The sequence below is a fragment of the Balaenoptera acutorostrata genome, chromosome 1 (assembly GCF_949987535.1).
Source record: "Balaenoptera acutorostrata chromosome 1, mBalAcu1.1, whole genome shotgun sequence".
Lineage (NCBI taxonomy): Eukaryota > Metazoa > Chordata > Mammalia > Artiodactyla > Balaenopteridae > Balaenoptera > Balaenoptera acutorostrata.
The window spans coordinates 35,048,579-35,064,058 of NC_080064.1; the positions used below are offsets into that span (position 1 = coordinate 35,048,579).

General features: G+C 40.8%; 1 protein-coding gene across 4 annotated transcripts in view; it reads left to right on the plus strand.

The window, feature by feature from the left end:
* The first annotated feature begins 1,450 nt into the window (after nucleotides 1–1,450).
* CCDC30 (coiled-coil domain containing 30) overlaps nucleotides 1,451–15,480 on the plus strand; it is a 160,552-nt gene continuing 146,522 nt past the window's right edge. For all 4 annotated transcript variants that reach the window (XM_057531494.1, XM_057531500.1, XM_057531511.1 and 1 more), the window contains exons 1-4: nucleotides 1,451–2,080; nucleotides 6,072–6,130; nucleotides 9,849–10,026; nucleotides 12,228–12,348. In XM_057531494.1, coding sequence (XP_057387477.1) covers nucleotides 10,009–10,026; nucleotides 12,228–12,348 — 139 coding nt within the window. In that variant the 5' untranslated portion in view covers nucleotides 1,451–2,080; nucleotides 6,072–6,130; nucleotides 9,849–10,008. The remainder of the gene's footprint in view (nucleotides 2,081–6,071; nucleotides 6,131–9,848; nucleotides 10,027–12,227; nucleotides 12,349–15,480) is intronic.

A 15,480-nucleotide genomic window follows, 5' to 3' on the forward strand; every position in this document is an offset into this window, starting at 1 on the left:
GCATGTGGGATCTTCCCAGACCAGGGCTCGAACCCGTGTCCCCTGCATTAGCAGGCAGATTCTCAACCACTGCGCCACCAGGGAAGCCCTGTCATTATCTTTGTACAGTGAGGATAAATGAAGTTAGAACTAGAAGTGATTCTGATGTTTGTTTTTATCATAATTATTACTTCCCTTGGGAACCGTTTTCTGTTGTGTTTTGTTAATGCTTAAAAACAACCACCACTACCCTAAATGGAATTATGTAGAGTGTTTTCCAATTCAGTTTAGTTTCCATTCAGAGCATTTAAACAGTATTTACACATGTAAAAATTCCAAGAAGTTGTTTTGTTTGTTTGTTTAATCAGCAAATGGAAGTGTGTAAAGAATGAAAGAAAACTAAGAATGAGGGTGGTCTAATGGTTAGGATGCGGCGCTTTCACTGCCGTGGCTGGGTTCAATCCCAAGCCACGGCTCGGACAAAAAAAAAAAAAAAAACCTAAGAATGGAAAGGAGCATAAGTCAGTGAGAGCAAATAAGGAACTTGATCTAGATCGGAGGACTAAGGAAAGTATCCTTGAGGAGGAAATGACGCTTGAACTGCTACACAGAAGTTAAGTGGGCTGGAGGTGATGGTGGTGAGCATTTCAGATCAGAGAGAAAAACACCTTGCAAGGGCTCTGGTGCCAGAGGGAGAGATTGAAGCACTTCTAGAAAGTAGTTTATGCGAACAGTATCCGTCCAGATAATGCATGTAGAACCGGCAAAGCTTTGGAAAGGATCCTATGAGAAACTAGAATAAGACTAAGAAATGTCAAGTATGTGTTTGGGATGCCAGCAAAGCAAGGGCCCCAAAACATGAGTAAAATCGAGCTTTGATGAACTAACTAGAATCTTGCAATAAGAGCATTTAAATGAAGATGATAAAAACCGAGGCTATGTTAAATTTTTATTTTTATTTTGCATTACATAGGTGGAGGATACTGTTCGCATAAACCGAATTTTCAGTGCTTAGGGCTTCTGAAGGACTTCAGCTTTAGGGATAGTTCTAGTCAAGTCCGGTTTCTTCATTTTTACAATAATAAGCCGATTCCAAAAGTGTTGTGATTTGTCTTAGGTGCCCCACCCAGGTGACAGATTCTGACCTAAAATTCAGAACTCCTAGCAACCTCCCCCTTTAAGAATGAAGTTACTTCTAGAAAAATAAATCCAAGTTTATTAGGCTGGGGCTCTCGATAAGGCCTGGCGGGAAGCTACATGAGAACTATAAACATCCTGTGGCAAAACTTACACTTAAAAGTTGCAAATACGCGCCTTTACGTTACCATGGTTACTGTAGAGCCAATGGGATGAGCCGTACCTTCGTTCCCGGAGCTAAGCCAGAGGCCAACGGTCTGCGCCGTAGCAATGGTCTCTGGCAGGAAGCACAGCCCCTGAGCCAATGGTGCGTGTCGTTTCTATGGTTCCCGCCGGAAGGACGCGGCGTCTCCGCAGAGAGCGCGGTTGCTATGACGCCCGTGACCGGACCGGCACCTGCAGCTCTCCGCTGAGCAGCGGTGGAGCGTAGCGGCCCCCAGACACTCACTGCGCTCGCCAAAGGACAATTTCCGGCCTGGTTCCTGAGGTTCCCGCCGCAACCCCAAGGAGGAAAGCAGCTATTCTCCGCTTTTTTTTTTTTTTTTTAAGCATTCCAGGTCTTTCCCGCTTTTCTGCCCAGCAGGGCCCGAAACGACAGGAGAAGAGACTCACCTGGCTTGGCCTTTCTCTGCCTGAGGATGGATTCGCCGGTTTCCCGGGACCCACCCGCCTCAGGCCTTTAGAATTAGGCTGCTGCTTTTATTTAAAAAGGGCTTAGAACCCTCAGTCTGTTAGGTAGACGTTCCTTTTCTCACTTTCCAGGCGAAGACTCACCCCTGCACAGAGACTGCGTCTGAAGGTCCAGGCCATGACAAAGTCCACCGAGCCACGGATTCCCCTGGTTGTCGGCCTGTGAACAAAGAACTGCCGTTTTCTCCGTTTTGCCCTATGTTCGCCATGCAGAACTTTAATTCCTGATGAAGCTCTGGAGGCCTTTTGTATCCTCAACATCAGACGTCATCAAGTCAGTTACCTTCTGCCTTTCAAGCTACAACCTCATCCACTTCCCTCATCCTGAGCGCCAGTTTTCTCATCCTGCTCATTCCGCAGCCATTCTCACGCTTTCTTGTCCACACTGCACACTCCTGAATGTCCACACTGCACACTCCTGAATGTCCATTCGTCTCCACCACCTCTGTCATCTCTACACGACCTCCTTCTTTCCTGCTACAATGCTTTGGGTATCTAAGTATTTCACATTCTCCAGTCCTGGAATCATTTGGAAGATTTTCTTTGTTTCTCTGTGCTACGGCAAGCTTTCTGTCTTGGGTAAACTAGAGACGAGAATGGAGAAGCACACATTGGTAAATACAAACAGTAAATTTCTACTAGTGTGTTTTGAAAGTGGAGGGGAAAAAAAATCAAAATGCATTTTTTGGGCTTATCTCAGTCTTATATAAAGAAGGAAGATTGTTCCTTGCTTAAGTGAATACTGTGTTAGGCATACGTTTTCGTGATGCATTCATGTATGTGAAAAGATCATTCAGAATGATCATGTAACAAGATTTCAACTTTAAGTCCATATGAACCCAAAACCGTGATACAATAGAATTTTCGGGAAAGGAGATGCTTGAAACAGTTCTTGTGCCTCCTCTTCATGTCAGTTTCTTAATCAGAAACATCCCTTGTGATTTGAGTCAAGAAACAACAACAACAACAAAAAAAAACAGGAGGAATGATTGAAAATAAATATTTTTGGCAAGGGGGCAGGCTTAATAGTCCTAAAAAGACTGGAGCAGAGAGGCCTTAAAAATAGAATATGATTTATTTAGATCCAGTGCAATTGTATTTTAGCATGGAAAACTTTATTTGTCTTAAAGTGTGTGTTTCTCATTGAGTCTTACTGTTCTTAAATGTAAAGTTATTTTGAAGATATGCAAAGTGTACCTTTTTAACAGGTATTTGTGGGGATAGAATGATTTAGATATTTTTATTTCTCAGGCCAATTACAGCAGTTATTTGTGATGTTCATGCTTAAAGCCAAGTCAGGTTTCCAAACACTGAGAAATTCAGCTTTCTTTTTTATAGTAGATTGGAAAAGAAAAACAAGTTCTGCAGCTTTTTCAATTTTTCACATTAAATGGGAACTGAATAAATTCTAACTCTTGAAAAAAGGGGCTGTTAGATGCTATATGGTAAGGAGTTTTCCTTTCCCCTTCCAATATGTATTTATTGAACAAACATCATTATGGCAATATTAACATAAAATTTAAAAAATTTTCCTCTCACCCCTAGCCCAGTGGTTCTAAACCCGGGACGGGGGTGGGGGTATTTTGCTCCGTAGGGAACATGTGGCAATGGATGGAGACATTTGTAGTCATCACTACTGGGGATGTATAACTGGTACCTAGTTAGTAGAAGCCAGGGATGCTGCTCTACATTCTACTGTGCACAGAACAACTCCGCACAAGAAAGAATTAGCCAGCCCCAAATGTCAGTAGTGCTGAGGTCGACATATCAACAGTTCATTTTTCTGTTCTGTGTCAGTCCTTGCTTATGTGCATACGTTTTTTACATAGTTATAGTGTACATTTTGCCTTTCTTTTTCACTTAATTTTATATTTTAAGTTTAAACATTGCTACATTGTTCTGAACTTCTAAAAAAAGTATTTTTCTCATTTTATTCAGGGATGGAAAAGGAATAAAAGGTATAATATATACTGTATTTAAGACATCTGTAAGTTTTAAATTATATTTGGGGAGGAGGAAGAAAGAAGGGCTAGGATGAATAACCCAAGTGCATATTTCAGTTTTCATGGCCATACTCTTTACTGTGTTCGCTTATGTCACTCGAAGACCATGGGATCCAAAGTTCATCCTTTTCTCAGAGCCAGGAGATGTGCTGTAGCATGAGGTATGGTCCTGGCCCCTGCACTGTAGTTGGAGGGCACCTACTAGGAGAAATAAGAACAAGTCGAAATGGCTGCACTCATTCTTTTTGCCCTCCTCCCATTTAAAATTCTTTGTCTCTGTCTCGGTTTGCTTTGACAGCTTTACTGCCTCATTCTTTACATCTAGACATTTTTGGAAGCCCCAGAATGCTACAGGATGTGCTTCTTTGCAGACAGTGGCTTTTTAAGATACTTAATGAGCATTTATTCAGTATCTCCTTTTAAAGAACAGTATTCTTATATACTTTGTTATGTGGGCAATTTTAGGCACAGTTTAGATGTCAAAGCATTTAGAATTCAAAGAATGAATTTGTATTACCTCAAGATCTGCATTTTTAGAATTTTCGAATTACTCAACTATTGGGTCTCAATAAATCCACTGGAAAAATGTGAGTTCTGGGATGTCAGAGCAGAACAGGCAGAAGGACCCAGGATTCCAGGCAGAGGGACCCAAATATTCAAAGTCATGGAATAAGCAGCATGATGGGGATCAATCCGTACACTGGCATGAAGGGCTGTCAAGGTGTGGCAGGAGATAAGACGAGAGAGACAGGCGAGAACCAGCTTGTGGAGACTCTGGTGCTGAGCTAAGGGTTCAAACTCTTCCTGAAAGCAATGCAAATGTTAAGCGGCCAGTGACTTGCATTCACAAGGGTCAGTCTGAGAGCTTTGTGGAGTACAGACAGGACGGGGGCCAGCCCGGGAGCAGGGAAATCAGTTAAGGATGCTATTACACTAAGTTGGGCAAATGATGAGGAGAAGCTAAAGTAAGAGAGGATGAACTGGAAAATTATAAAAGATGTAGAATCTACAAATTCAGGACTGGTTGTCCATGAGAGTGGGATGAATAAGGAGGGGCTAAGGATAACCCCTAGGTTTCTGGCTTGGGAAGCTATATATTGACGGTGATTTTATTAACTGTGGAATACAGAAGGAGGAGCAGGTGTAAGAGAAAGATGAGTGGATTGTTCAAACTGATTGTTCACTAGAGAGTTGGATATGCATTGGTCTTAAATAGTAGACTCATTCTGTATTGCCTTCCTAGCCTACATATTCTTCCCTGGAACTTGTACCTCTCCACCAATGCTTGCTTAAAGAGTAGGCTTTGGTGGCCGTATTTGTACCCCTACTTCCAACCTATCCCAGCCACAGCTAACTGAATGAGGAATACTGTACAACTAACTTCGGAGAGAGGGGCATGATTTGTTGGGTGAGCAACAAATAATTAATTGTCTCTCTTTCATAAATTTGAACTAAGAGGTAGATAACAGGAATGACAGCCTGAAAAATTACATAGGCTTAGGACTTGGATGGCTGTTTTTAGCTGATGAGTAAGCAAGCAGAGAAGGTCCATCCATGTAGAGAAGCAAGTAAATGGGAGCAGATTCACAAGGAAACCCATAGACAAAGACCTCATGGGTCAGGATAGACTAGTAATGGCTGTCCAGTTCCATATCCATTTCCCATGTAGCTAGGTTTAGTTTGCAGCATATGCTCTTGTATCATATTCTTCCAGTAACCCTCCTGAGTAGTTGGGATTGGTCAGCTGTAAAGGTGAGAAAACTCATAACAGTAATGGCTTGAAAAAGAAATGTATTTCTCTCACATAAAAGTCAAGAATAAAGCAGCCCAGAACTGATAGGGCAGCATTTTGAAATTGCCAAAGACTCAGATTTCTTCTCTCGCGATGCGATACTCTATTATCCATGGCCTGTGGCTTCCGCCTCTTGGCGTCTGGGATGGCTGCTCAAGCTTCAAGCTATCTTGTCTGCATTCCAGGCAGTAGAAAGGGAGAGGAAGAGGAAGAGGGCATCCTGTTCCTTTAAGGACATTTCCTAGGCTAGGTGGCACACAATTCCATTTACATCCCATTGGTCAGAACTTAGTCACACAGCTGTATCAAGCTGAAAGCAGGCATCCCTGTGATCAGTCAAAAAAATTAAATGTCTTATTTCTGTAGAAAAAGGGAAGAATACATATTGAAGGACAACTGGCAGTTTCTGCCACCTGCACTTGTATTTGTTCTAACTTCAGTGTATTTCTGTTTCTTTCCACTTTTTCTAGATAGACCTGGAGCTTAGCAGAGATGGATTATTATTTAATCTTCCTAACAACCCAATGAGGTAGGCATTACTATTATATCCATTCTATTTGGGGGAAAGCAAAGTTTTAAAAAGTTAGATGACTTGTGTTAGTCACACAGCTATAAAGTGATGGAGCCAGGGATTGAACAAAGGTATGTCAGACTCCTTTGCCCGAGCTATTCATCCCCATGATAGTGAGAAGGGCAGAGAGCCAAAGGCAGGGTCCTTAAGAATGGTGGCGTTTGACGGGTCTGTGGAAGAGGAGCCCAGGAAGAACACAGGGGAGGAAAGGCCAGGGAAGTGAGAGTGAAAACAGGAGAAAGTGACGTGGCATCATAGAACAGAGAAAGGAGTGGGCAGATACTGCACAGAGGTCGAATATAAAAAGAGCAGAAACACGTCCAGTTGGATTTGGCATTTTTTAAAATTAATTAATTTATTTAATTTTTGGCCACACGGCTTGTGGTTCCCCGACCAGGGATTTAACCTGGGCCCTCGGCAGTGAGAGCGTAGAGTCCTAACCACTGGACCACCAGGGAATTCCCTGGATTTGGCATTTTGAGCGTGGTTGTAAGAGCAGAAGCCAAATGCAGTGATCTGAGGAGTGTGGAAGACGTGAGAAAGAGGACAGTAACTTGAGGGGGATGTGGTGGGATCAAAGAAGAGTTATTTTTGTATCTTTATTTTCAAGATCAGAGACCTCTTGACCTAAGGGCACAACGTCAATAGAGAGGGAGATAATGAGCAAACAGAAAAGAAAAAGCTTCCTTGAGGAAGCAATAGAAGATGGGATCTAGAACACAGGTAAAGGAATTAGCTTTGGTCAGGAGGATGGATAGCTCCTCCTGGAGGGAAAGAGGGCAGGATCTCTAAAGATGAAGGTTAGTGTATTGGTGGTAGCAGAAGAAGCTGCCAGAGTTTTATGATGGCCTTAGTTTTACTATTGCTGTGGGAGACAAGGTCGTCGACCAGCAGAGGGGAGAGGTGAGATTTGGAGTTTGATGGGAGAGGCGGAAATCCTGAATATTTACCGAGTGAAATGGTAGCAGAAGCTGGCAAAGCGCATAGAATGACCTATGCAAGTAAAGGAGCTTGGCTCAGGCTGCAGACCATGGATTTGTAGGGGCTCCAGTCTGCATACTTGTTGCATTTTTCTCTACCAGCATCTCAGCAAACTAAAATAGGCAGAGAAAAGTCAAATGGTCACACTTTCCCCTGGGTTTGGATTTGCGGGGAAGGTGGGACGAGGAGCTAGATAACTGGGGACATTGGTGAGAGATTGATTGAAATGAACAACAGTTGGGTCCAGGCTTGAGGGGAAAATAAGTGAAGCCAAAGAGTTTCTGGTAGTTTGAGAGAGGATGTAATGGTCCAGGGACTGGAGAGTTCAACTGTTACTATAGAATAAGTAGAGTTTAAGAGAGCAACAACTTCATACCCATTACTATGGTTATTATTTATAGTTTTATGGCAGTTCCTCAAAAAGTTAAACATAGATTTATATATCCAACAATTCCAAAACAACGAGCAGGGACTCAAACAGATACTTGTTACACCAGTGTTCATAGCAGCGTTATTCACAATAGTCAAAAGGTGGAAACAACCCAAATGTCCATCAACAGATGAATGGATAAACAAAATACATACAATGCCATGTTATTCCACCTTAAAAAGGAAGGAAATTCTGATCCATGCTATAAAGTGGATGAAACCTAAAGACATTATGCTAAGAGAAATAAGCCAGAAATAAAAGGACAAATGTGTGATTCCACTATATGAGGTACCTAGAATAGGCAGATTTATAGCTACAGAAAGTAGAATACAGTGGGAAATAGGGACTCATTGTTTAATGGGTACAGAGTTTATGTTTGGGATAATGAAAAAGTTCTGAAAATGGATAGTGGTGATGATAGCACAACAGTGTGAATGTGCTTAATGCCACTGAATTCTACACTGAAGTATGGTTAAAATGGTAAATTTTAAGTTTCATGAATTTACCACACACACAAAGAAGAGCAGAAGGTGGTGGTCAGAGTGGGACATTTGGAGCTGAGATCTGCAGGATTTCAACAGTAGTTTAGGCTATGGCAAGAGCTTGGTTGTAGCCATGGGCATGGATGACTAAGTGGAATGGAGGTTAAAGATCTCTGGCTTTAGAAGGGTGTTCAGTCTAGGAGCTTGGATGAGTTGGGTATTGACTTGCAGCCTCTACCGCCCTCCTGACCAGCCAAGCCCCCTCTTCCTATATCCCTGCTTACCTTCCGATACCCCAAAGCTCCCGGAAGCCAAGGATCCAAAGGTATTCTCAGTATCCCCCATCCCCTTCTCCTTTCAACTTCCTCCAGCCTCAGACTCTCCCACTCCACCCCACAACATGGGGCGTGGGGGTTATGCTACTCTCCGGCGGCAAGCAACTCACAGTATAGGACATGTAATAATTCAAACATTTGTTTTCTAATTATTCACAATCTCATCAGTTTATCACAACTGTGTTTTAACATTTTGATGTATTTGCTTCCATTCTTTTCCTTCTGTGTCTGGTTTTTACATAGTTGTAATGATACCTTTACATCTACTTTTTCTCTTTATTATAACATAAGCATTTTTCTGTATTGCCAAATAGGCCTCATAGAACGTAATGTATTCCTAGTGTCTTGGGTGCTCTGATACCCACGACTAAAACCACAAGGAACTGAATAGTGCTAAAAAACCTTGTAGGGAGGAGGGTAAGAGTGCAGACCAGACGATGGGGGTAGGGTGGGGGGGAGCACAAGAAGACTTTTAGCTATAAGTCATGGGGAGGACACATGGGGGCACAAAGATTCAGATCTGGGTCCCTTTCTTTTTTTTTTTTAATGTATCAGATGATAATTAACATTCTGTATATCGTCCACAAAAACTGTTGATGTGAAAAGGATGAGACTCTGGAAAACTTAGCAAGAAAAGATAAAAATAATCAAAATATAGTTTTGCTCTTAAGCAAAACTGAATATAATTATGTAGACTAGCTGCAGTACAACAACAATTATGCTTATCCCTACAATCTGGGTCAGATTAACTTGGTTAAAAGTTATGTTTGATTGTACCAGCAAGTCTTATTCACAGTTAGTGATTCTAGTAACACAGGTACCACTTCATTCAATCACCAGACATTTATCTCTCCCCCACCATGTAGTGCAAGCTGTTATGTAGCATGACTACTTCCAAGTTAAAAAAAATTAAAGACAATATCGATGGCAGGCTTAGATCAAGAAGTTTTAGAAGAGAGTTGAATGACTTAGAAGTCAACAAAAATTATAAGACATATTCTGTGAGCAAAATAGTTCCTTGATAGTACAGAATTAATGGGCTCTGTAGCTTCCAGAGGAGTCCTTTTATTTCTAAATATTCAAAAGAATAGACAGAAACTTCTTTGGAATTTATAACATCGCAAGGGGCCTTTGGGAGATTTTCAGATTATTAAATTGCAAACTTCAGAACTGGGCAGACAGAAAGCTGATATTTTTTTAATGCATATATTTCATGTCATTTCTTATTTTAGAAGATATAATACAACTCTTCAAAGCTTTAATATTTTTTGTATTGCTAGCTGTTTCATGTAAGTGCTCATTATAAGTGGATAACATAACCATTAATTAATAGGAAAACTAAACTATACTTTGTAGAGAGTTTAACTCTACCTATGAGATTTCTTGCATGCTCAGTTGTATATTTACACGTGTGTATACATACACATATGCTTATCTCTTTTATCAAGGGAAAAGTTCAATTAGAAGACTTACTTCACCATCTTGAGAAAGAAGGGATTGAACTCCTTGCCTTTACAGAAGAACAACTCTACTTTGTCTGGTGCTTGTTACAGCAAAGACAGGCTGAGGACTGCTACCAGAAATCTAGAAGAGCTGTCAGGGAAGCACATGGAAGAAATTAAAGAAGTAAGAACTAATATCATAAAGTTTTAAGATAGCTGTGGTTTTGGGACTTCCCTGGTGGTCCAGTGGTTAAGACCCCATGTTTCCAGTGCAGGGGTCATGGGTTCAATCCCTGGTCAGGGAAGTTCCGCATGCTGCGCAGCGCAGCCAAAAAGAAGAGAAAAAAAGATGGCTGTGGTTTTGTTCATTGTCGTTCATTATATTAACATATTAAAAACCAACATTTGAATATCACTGTGTAATTTGCAAAGCACCCACATGTACACTTTTTTTTTAATGAAATATGTCAACAAGCTGTATTGGTTTCCAATAGAGTACATGTACAGGACATTGCCCAGAGATGACTAGTTGAATATCCAAATAGGTCTGCTCAAGGTGCTTTCATTATCTTGGTAAATTCATCCTTGTCTGAGTAACCAACCCTCTAGCTGACTCTCCTGCTAGTAGGCTTAGAAACCTGATTAGTCGGTGTACTGTGAGTGGATCTGCTTCTCAAAGGTGACCTTGTATTGACCAAACTCACAGAGAAGTTTGTAGAAAAATAGATACCAGCTTTTTAGTTGACAGTAAGAAATATAACTGCCAAAGGAACCAGACACATATATCCTGTGACTGATGCCTTTTTTCCCTGCAGGCACACTACATAGGAAGCCAAATTTTAATCAAATGTCTACTTGCTGAACAAATGATTCTAATTTTTTAGAGCACTAGCTAAGACAGCCAGATTTACACCGTAAAGCTATCCATACCTGCCCTTATTTCTGGACCTGTTATATCCTAGAACCAGGGTACCTAGCCCTTAGATGAGCAGATAATGGCACCTTTTGACTCTTTAATCACTCTTTTTGATGTGTCCAGTACTGATCAACCTACTTTCTTACATATAAGCTACTTACTTTAAATGAGTTGATAAAATTTTCTCAGGTTGCTTGCAGATCGCTGTTGTGTTTTGACAGCTCAGCTCAGCTAACTTGTTGATTTTTAAAATTAACTCTTAGAGGGCAGTTTGATTTCCAAACTCTTAAAGAAGAGTACAGCTCCTTTAGAACAAAAGCAGGATAGCATACTAGACCGTGAACTTTAACATTAGGCAGTTGGGGGTGAAAAATTGCCTTTGGCACTGACTCTCTGTGTAACCTTGGGCAAGTTACTCAGCTTCTTTAAGATTGAAATTCCTCTTCCGTAAGTTGAGAAGATAATAGCTCCTTCAAAAGGATTTGTGAGGTTTACACATATTAACGTGTATAAAACATTTCACATATGTACTTGGCACCCAGCAAGTATTCAATAAATTATAGCTGTTATTATTAGAAATAGGTAGTATTGTTCCTGCCATTTTAAAGAGGAGGAAACTGAAGCATACCAGGGAGTGATAAAGTTGGACTGCGGTTCTGTGTTCCTTCTACTATATCCTTCAGCTTTTTGTTCATATTCTGAGCAGTTGTCCGAAAAAGGCTTCAACACAATTCAGCAAAATGCAGTTATTTTGGTAGTCTCCTTCTAAGTAATTTGGCATAGTAAGAGCTCAGGCTCTGGCTCTGGCCCACCTCAGTGTGAAGTCCGGCTCCTCCCTTTCTGCTTTGCTTGACAACGCAAGTCCGTCAGCCTCTCTCAGCCGCCCTCACCTACGAAGTGGGAGATAACAGTGTCATAGGGTTGTGGTGAAAACTCAATATTTGATGTCCTTAACATAGTACCTGGAGCATATAGTTAGCTTTCAATCTATTATTATTAGCCACATAAAAGTGCCTTTTGTGAAGCTGTCATATTAATCAGAAACTATTTTTAAAGAATACCCAAGTTTATTTTAATACAAGCTCCTATTAGCATTTAAGACATCTTAATCATGAGTTTTGCTTAAGATATAAAATACTGTGTAGATACTTCTCTGTTCCTGAGTATCATGACCATATTTCCTAAACCATAGATAAAGAGACTTGATTTGAAACCTGATTTGTTAATGGAAAAAAATATCAGAGATTGTGACTGTCCCAGAAATTTGTGGTGATGTGTCATCCTATCTATGGGAAACAGTGTCTGATAACATATGGCAGCTGGAAGGAAGTTTAGGGAGAGAGACCCACACTTAAGCAAAGTTGAATTTTCTGTTTATTTTTTAGATTATAAACATTGATAGTATGGTGATCTCTTAATGGTTCTTTCACTTCATAGACTTATAAGAAAATGTATTATTTTCTTCTTAGGTGGAAAATTATGCAAACCGTGTCTGTAACTTACCAGAGGAAAATGAAGCATTTTCTCATGGTTACGAAAAGGAAAGCAAGCAGCCTAGACATGAGTTTAAAGAGCTCCAACTCAAACCGGGTAATTTTTCCTTTTGTAAACATGTAAATTTTAATTTTTTCCCTAATTCTAATAATTAGCATGAGACAATTACAGAAAACTTGGGAAATGTGTAAAAGTAGAAGGAAGGAAAAAAAATTACTACATATCCTCCACCTCAAGAAAAGTACTTGTAGGGCGTCCCTGGTAGCGCAGTGGTTAAGAATCCGCCTGCCAATGCAGGGGACACGGGTTCGAGCTCTGGTCCAGGAAGGTCCCACATGCCGCGGAGCAACTAAGCCCGTGCGCCACAGCTACTGAGTCTGCGCTCTAGAGCCCGCGAGCCACAATTACTGAAGCTCACGTGCCTAGAGTCCGTGCTCTGCAACAAGAGAAGCCACCACAATGAGAAGCCCGTGCACCACAACGAAGAATAGTCCCCGCTCTCGGCAACGAGAGAAAGCCCGCGCGCAGCAACGAAGACCCAACACAGCCAAAAGTAAATAAATAAATACATTTATAAAAAAAAAAGAAAGAAAATTACTTGTAATGTTTTAGGTGTATTTTCTGCCTGTCTTTTTAAGGTATGCATTCTGAAATATTCTCAAATGTGTGTGAGAGAGTACAGAGTGGTGATTTTCTTTAATGTCGATTACAGCACTTACCACACTATGTCCTAACTACCTGTGTCAGCTCTTCTGGGGCAGAGATCTCATTCTAGTCTTCCTGGTTTCCGTGTTTTCAACAGCACCGGCCTCATAAAGTACCTAGTGTGTTAAGGGCTCAGGAAATGTTTATTAAGTGCTCCAAAGCTACAAGGGAAGATAGAGATAGGACCCCTTTAGAATACTGTATTTGTTTAACTCCATAAATTAGATATTATTATGATATATGGTCAATGATTATTTACGTTTGCCACACATTTATGATTTTCTTTGCTCAGCATTTTTCCTTGCATCTCGGATATCCCATTTGGGATCATTTTCCTTTTTTCATTTTAGAACTTCCTTTCATAATGGTCTGTTGATGGAAGGTTTTTCTGTATTTTGAATCTCAGGTGCAGAGAAAATTGAGCTAATCACAGGACATAATTCATATGTACTACACTCGGGTTTCATTTTTTTCCCCTTTTTTGTTATCCATTGGATAATTGAGTTTTCTTCTGCTGGTTTAAAAGCTTGCATTCTAGTTTTGTTCATATGGTGGTTGCATTTTAAGAGTTTTAAAAATTTCTTCTGACATTTTTAGTTATTCTCGGCAGCAGAGTTGTTCAGGGCTCTAATCTGCCATACTGTAGGAAGCAGAAGCTACTCTATGCCCTGCTCCTAACATAAATTAGCTCATGAAGGATTGGAAAGTAGGGGAGTGATGTCACTATAATGTGGAAGTTCACATTTAATTTTCCCCAGCATGTTAATGATTTGGGCCCACCAGCAAGGCTTGGAGTTTATACATAAAGCCCGTTCATCCCATATTCCTCTTCTGGGCTGTTTTGCCACATGTTTTGTCTTGGAAGTGCTTATTGCAAAGATATTACTAATCTTTTGCATTTTGCTTTTGTTTCCAATTCTGCAGACTCAGCTCCTTCGTTAGCTCACCTTTACAGTAAACCTAATTTTTTAAAAGAAAACAGTCCTATATTTGCTATAGTATTCCTTTATTTTTTAGGAATTTGACACATCTGTTTAAATCTACCAGTATAATATTAGGATTTTCAGTGTTTTTTATAGCGCTCTAGCTACACAATGACAAAGGTTTTGAGCGCTCTATGCCAACCTTTTTTCCATAAGCTCTATTATTTTTAGTGAGCCGTTTTGCGAAATACAAGTTTGCTTGTTTGTTTTAGGAAAACATACCTCAATCACATCAGAAATGGTTCTATAATTAAAGGGTGTCTTTTGAAGGTGGAGCTAACATAATTTGATAATGGATTTCATGTTGGGTGGGAGAAAAGGAGAGAAATCCCTGGTGACCCAAAGCTTTTTGGCCTGAGCAGTTGAAATATTGGAGTTCCTAACTACTCAGATGGGGGATACCATGGGAGGTCCTATTTGGGGAAGACAGTAAAGAGTTTGCTTTTGGACATCTACATTGGATGTGAATATTAGACATCCAAGTGGAAAGGTCAAGTAGGCAATTTTGTATATGTTTGGAATGCATTGTGAACTAGAGATGTAAATTTGGGCGTCATCAGCATATAGCAAATACTTAAAGCCTTAGGACTGTAGGAGATAACCTAGGGAGTGAAAAGAAGAAGATTCAGAGCTGGGCCCTAGGTCATTCCAGTGTTTAGAGGTTGGAAAGGTAAGAAATCAGCAAAGGAGTCTGAGAAGGAGTGGCATGAAAGGTAGGAGGAAACCTAGCAGAGTGTGGTGTCCCAGAAGAGAAATGATGAAAGTGTTTTAAGAAAAGGAAGGGAACAATTGGGTCAAATACCATTGATAGGCTATGTGGAGTGAGGACAGGTAATTGACCATTGGATTTGGTCACATGGGGGTCATTGTGACTTTGAGGAGAGCTGTTTCTGTGGAGTGGTGGATATGAAAGCCACTGGAGTGAATTCAGGAAAGAATGGTAGGAGAAGGGGAGGGGACATGGCTATTTTTGATCCTTTCTTTTTGATCCTTTCTTGAAGTTGTGCTGCAAAGAGGAATGAACAAATGGTGGAGGAGCTGGAGGGCGTTATGAATTTGAAGGAAAACTTTTGTTGTTTTCATCACTGTTGTTTTTAATGGAAGATGTTATACCATGTCTCTAAGATGATTAGTTGGGAAGAAAGCTCCATGAGGCAATAGAGATAAGAGTCAACTGCAGGAGTTTTATCTTTGAGAGGAGAGGGAATGGGATCCAGTGCACAAGGGGGGGGGGGGCAGGGATGGTGCTGGCCTTAGGAACCAAGAGTAGTTTGTGACATCTCACAGGAGGGAAGAGTACGGGGGAGCTGGCAGATTTGGTAGGGGAGCTTGTGGAAGCTCTCTTCAGAGTGCTTCTCTTTTCTCGGTGAAATAAGAAGTAGGGTATTCAGCTGAGAGTGAGGATGGGGAAGGAGGTATTAGAGATATGATGAGGGAGAGGGATGAAACGAGCAGGGGAATGTAGGAGGATTGCTGGGCAGCAGTCAGGGCTCACTTGAGGTTAGTAGTCGTGAGTTTGAAATGAAACCAGTCCGCGCTG